The sequence below is a fragment of the Halyomorpha halys genome, unplaced genomic scaffold (assembly GCF_000696795.3).
Source record: "Halyomorpha halys isolate HHAL.00 unplaced genomic scaffold, Hhal_1.1 Scaffold2479.1, whole genome shotgun sequence".
NCBI lineage: Eukaryota > Metazoa > Arthropoda > Insecta > Hemiptera > Pentatomidae > Halyomorpha > Halyomorpha halys.
The window spans coordinates 33,760-39,759 of NW_027108430.1; the positions used below are offsets into that span (position 1 = coordinate 33,760).

At 26.9% G+C, this 6,000-nt stretch overlaps 1 protein-coding gene across 1 annotated transcript in view; it reads left to right on the forward strand.

Annotated features, from left to right (window-relative positions):
* LOC106691545 (sarcospan) overlaps positions 1 to 5,637 on the forward strand; it is a 30,123-nt gene extending 24,486 nt beyond the window's left edge. The window contains exons 2-5 of the mRNA XM_014437344.2: positions 760 to 926; positions 2,521 to 2,616; positions 3,269 to 3,451; positions 4,744 to 5,637. Coding sequence (XP_014292830.1) covers positions 760 to 926; positions 2,521 to 2,616; positions 3,269 to 3,451; positions 4,744 to 4,914 — 617 coding nt within the window. The 3' untranslated portion in view covers positions 4,915 to 5,637. The remainder of the gene's footprint in view (positions 1 to 759; positions 927 to 2,520; positions 2,617 to 3,268; positions 3,452 to 4,743) is intronic.
* The last annotated feature ends 363 nt before the right edge of the window (positions 5,638 to 6,000 follow it).

Sequence of the window (6,000 nt, forward strand, 5' to 3'; positions counted from 1 at the left end):
GCAAAATCTCCGATATGAAGTCGTTTAACATTGAATTTTCTCTGAGAATCCTTCATTGAAAATAACCCTTGCCACTGAAACTTACACAGTTAACTGAGAAGAACTAGAAGCGGTTTCAAAGTTGACTTCACTACCAAAAGAAACTTCATTCACCTTTACTAAGTACCTACCTAAGTTTCATTTCGAAATTCTGAAAACTCCGGAGAGAAAAAATAAATGGGCGTCAGGGAAATCGTGAACACCCTTTAATCACAAGTTGAAAGCTTCACTCTTTGTATAATAAAAATAGTTATATTACAGATAGCAGTCAGAAAGGTACTCAAAACAATAAATCACTATTTATTGAAAAGGAAGGTTTTGATCCTGATTGCAGGTCATCTGTGTTTGAGTCTATGTAACATAGAAGGCAGAAAATTGGTCATCACTTTGCCTGAATTCTTGCAATGTAGGTTAAAACCTTGGTTTTCAATAAATAATCTTTTTGCTGTTTTCAATACCTTATCCCGGGCCACATGAACCATCAAGATTTTAGAAAAAAAAAATTTATTATATGATTTCTTAATTTTACTTAGCATATATGTAATCCAATTTCTGAATTCAACTTACTGGATGTGTTGCTTTATGTGACTTACTATGTTAGTTACCACCAGTTGTAGGCAGAAACCCATCATATGGGGGTGCTAGTTTAATTTTATTTTATTTTAACAATAATTTATTATGTTAATCATTTCATTTCTAATAAGATTATTATCTTTTCAGTGCCCAGAAAATACTTACCTCATGTCTTGGAGCGGCATAGGCTTGCCTCCAGTTTACTAGTACTTCAACTTCTGATGGGAGTAGCAATCTGTACATTAACAGGATGGCTTCTTCTATGGGCTCCAAATCTTCCTTTCCGAGATGTTCCCTATTGGAGTGGTACTCCGGTAAAATAAACTTTATTTACTTCTAAATTATATTGTATTCCTTTTTTATTTATTGTCATTTTTTTGTATTATTAATCCTTATTCGAAACCAAATCCAAACCAAGAATTTAGTAAAATCCAAGTAGTCAATTTTATTAAACAAATGTTTTTGCTGTTATCTTATATTATTTGTAATAAAATTAAATTGAATGCAGCAACTAACAAATTATTCCATTTAATAATAGTTACATTTTGTACCTAGTAGTACAATATCATCATAAGAGTGTAGTCCTGATGATGCATAAATTTGTAAAACATTTACTAATCAGTAATATTAATGTTGAATGGTTTTGATCTTTTAATTCATTTTGAATACATTCTGAGCATCATTTGTAAATTATAGCTTCAGAGACTTAAAGCTTTCGTTTTTAATCTTCCATCACCTCTCAATTTATGTTAATATAAAGAACTAATTAGGCCTTTTTCATCATAAAATATTGAGCTATAGGTTCTTTACAATGTCTTCCTATTTTCAGTTTCAACAATCCAATCCAAAATCCACCATTCTTGTGCCACAAGTAAACCTATTTAAATTCATCTTAATAACCTACATCATAGAATTGACAATCCATAGATTTATTATTTTTGTATTAATTAAGATATTGTACCATACAAGAGTGTGATTGCTTAATAGAATTTAAATATAGATAATTTAAAATTTGTTTTCATATGCATCACCATGATGTTTAAATAGGTGGTCTAAAAAATTGCATTTTTAAAATTTAATAGATTTATTAGTTTACCAGAAGCATTTTTTAAAAATAAAGTCTGATCGACACAAGTATAGAGCTTAGAAAAGTAAAAAGAGCCAGGAAATAAAAAATATACCTATGAAAAGCAAAACATTAATTTTTTTTTTAGTCTCTTAAAGTAGATTTATTAGTTCACATTCATTATTTAAATGTGTTGGCACTGATAAATGATATTCATATTGTTTTTATATATTTAAATAATTGACTGTATTATTTCAAATTATGAAGATGTCAGGAGTGCAATTAAAAGAGAACAAAAATTGTTAACAATTATTTATATGCTAATTAATGTATGTTATTAAAATTATTAAATTAATTTTGCAAATAAATAGTTGTTAACTATTTTTGTCCTGTTTTGACCGCACCCCTGATCATCTTCGTCATAATTCATATTTTTTATTTTCTGCATCATTTAAAAAAACAGAATTATTCTTAAATTAATTTATTCATTATACATTTAATAATTTAATTAGTCAAATTATTAAATATATAATGTACTGGTGTGGATGTTGGATAAGTTAGCCAAGACATGCAGTCAGTGAAGAAAAACCCAATATTTTTTCTTATCTACCAAAATTTTGTATTAAGTTGTCTTCCTGATGAAGTTTCCGTAGCTTTTGCTCACAATAAAAATTATGTTTCATTCTTTATATGTTTTATATTTTATTTATTTTTACTGACCTTATCCTCTGTCCCCTTGACCAACTCTTCCATATAATGTACTCCTTCATACAAACATTTCCCAAATGTTATATTTGTTATTACTTAATGAATAACATGAAAAAAATGTCTTGTGATTTTAGGTTCTGTTTTCAGCCGTGATAGGCTTAATTCTCGTTTGCTCTTGTAGGCAAGAGTACCCTGGAATGCCAACTAAATATTATGTCCATGGATTCAAGGTTAGTAACCTCATACCATTTATGCTATAAAAACAATAATTTTATAAGCCAATAACAACCATCATGATACATAGCCTGCTGTTAATTAAAAAGTAATGTATTTTGAAAATTTAATTTATACATTCTCTTATGAAAATATTTATGTTTAAATTATACTTATAAATTATAAAATTAAAACTTGTAAAAATATTTTGGTACATTACTAACATAACTTTCTATATTGTCTTGCATTTGCCAAATGTCAGGAAACACAAAAGATTCTCTGAAATCAGTTTCATGAAAAACTATTAAGAGTTTACAATATACACATAAAGCTGAAAAAACTAAAGTTTGCCAAAATAGTTTTCATGATTTCTTTAAATGTTTCTGCTAAAGCTTTTCCTTGATACATTATGAATAAGTTAGTTCTTCTTTTCACAAATTTGTTAGGTCTCAACATTTTAACCTCTTAAATTAATTAATATGGAAGACATGCATGATGCTTGAGTTACATATATTTTGTGAAAATTTTTTATCTTTTTATTATTTATTGGATTAATTTTTTTCTATTTATTTATGTTGGTTTAAATATACCAATTTAATAGATTGATAAACAAGAAAAATGTGTATCTTTTTTCCAAACATTTGATTTAATTGTTTTTTTCTTTAACAGGTTTTCAGCATCTTGTGCTCATTATTTGCTAGTGTTGCTGCATTCTGTGCAAGTGGGTTTGCTTTAATTCATCTAGTCCGTCTATATAAGAGTACTTGTCAACCAGCTAATGAACTACATGCAATTTGTGTTTGCAAAGCTGCTGCCTATGCACTAACTTATCCAGATTTAAATTGTCCAGAAGTAGGTGTTTACTTATATGTATGACATAGTTACTAGTGCGATTACAGATGGTAAATATTATTTCCAAATCGAAATTGATATTTTATTTATTAAATAAATCAAAAATTGTATCCTTATTAGTCTCAACACTTTTTATTTCAGACTATTTATATTTTTTATTTGAGACTAATAAGGATACAATTTTTGATTTATTTAATAAATAATTACCTGTCTCAAGAAATTGAAATAATATATTTATTGATATTTTATCTTAGATTTACTATGGTTGCTGTGTATTTTGGCTTCAAATTTATACATACATATACAAAGGAATTTAAATTTCAGCCGATTCTTAATTATTTTGTAGATTGTCGTACACCTTTACCCATGAACACAACAGCCCTAAAGAAGACCTACATTGTTACTTGAAATGTTGGCAATTGATAAATATTGATTAAAAACTATTTTTCGAACCGACCCAACCATTTCCATCTAGCTAATGTTTCATCTTAAAGAATCCATATCTTTTTTTTTCTGAAAACGCTAAGATAATTTTCGTATATCTATGCCATTTTATTTCAATCAATAAAATTTCAATTTGTTCATTTGTTTTCAGGCTGTAGTTTATTCCTTACAAGCATGTCTATTAGTTGTAAACATAATTTCATAACTTTGGAATTCACTTAATGTTTTATTTTCATTAGTCTGTTACACTTTTTTTATTTATATTGGAAAATGATGGTTGACCGTATGAAATAAATTGTAGGAAAATAGTCCGGATAGTGGTCAATAAAGGCGTGAAACAGTAGAAAAACTAATGTTAACCTGTAAACTATTTAAGGTTAATATTGAATAGTTTTTCTACCATTTTATTCCTTTATTGACAACTACTTGAACCATCTTCCTACAATGTACTTCATATCGTCAAATATTTTCTTTCAATATAAATAATAAAAAGTTTACCTGAATAATGAAAATAAAACATTAAGTTAATTCCAAAGTTATGAAATTTTGCCTCTAATACTTACAAGTAACTGACATAAGTTACTGACCGACATCCAGACTATCTTTCTACAATTTTTATTATTTAATGCTCTAACGTACAGTTTGAAATAACAGAATTGTGAACAATCCCTAAGACCTCACCTCTCAAAAGATGAAATGTGTTATGAACAATAAATGAATCAAAAGTAACATAATGTAATATGATCACATATCCAAGTAGTCAAACTTAATTAAAAAATATTAATTATTGTGGTTTGATATTTGAAAAGTTTGTTTGGTTTTAATCTTGTCATATTTTCTTTTTCCAGGTGTGGAATGTTCTATCGGTACTACTAATTGGCTCAAGTGCAGCAAATGGTATTGCTGGTTTCTTATCTGCATGGTATGTGATTCTTCACTGGACATCAAGAACACCACGAAGTTATACAAAAGTTGCAACTAATGACAACCGAGCAATAGTTGTTACTAATAAACTTTAATGCTGTATAGAATGTAACTATTAACATTTAATACCATCCAAAGAAAAGAAACCAATGAGAGTATTTAGAATTTATTACAGGGCTGCCTCATGTAAGATTTATTCTATTTAACTTCATGATTAATGTTTTTCTCAAGATAAAAAGTTTATTTTATTAAATGATACTGTAAATATGTTCATAATATATAAAGAATTGTTTTTTTAAGTTTAGAACTAATCTTTGGAGTGTATATTTTTATGTAGTATATTCATGTAATTCATTTATGTGATTACAATCTACTTTTATTGAATATTTATTTTTTAATAAGAAAAATAAATAAATAATTCTTCCCTCCTCAAAATATTCATTCCACATATGCTTTTATTAACAAGAACCAAATTTCAATTTTAATGAATATTAAATTGAATTTATATTTATTTGTCTAATTAAATGTATAAATGTTTACTTTACAATACATCATGTTTTATGGTTCCTCTTAATAAAAGCATTTTCTGTTAGGTTAATGATGTGTATATATTGTTATTATTGAAACTAAATTTATTGTTTAAACTTATAAACTTATTGTTAACTAAATTTGTATTAAATTATTTTATTAAGTTTTGAAAAGCTCACCAATTTATTTATTTTCTTTTTCTTTTCATGTAAAATATATTTTTAAGCTTATAATAGACATTAAGTTTGACATAAACTATGTGAACATTATAATAAATAACTTATTCTGAATTATGTGTTGTTTATTTGAATTTACATTAAATTTAAATACTTTACTATCATATTATTGTAGACCAATTTTCATAAACTTCTAGAGGAGGCAAAAATATAGCAAATTATTTATCGAAAAAACAAAAACAATGGTCCGTAATGTTAATATCGTATTTCAAAATACTAAAACTATTGTAAGTTAAGCCAAAAATGTTTGATGTGCGTTACTGAAATCCATGTCCATGCTGTTGGTAGTATGGTCATAAATCTTTGTAGCTCTGCAAAGCCTCTCAGATTAAGGCTTAATTTGATCAAGTGATTGACAAATAACGAGAAGCTCAGCATCTAAGGACTCTCTCTCTCTCTCTCTCTCTATATATATAT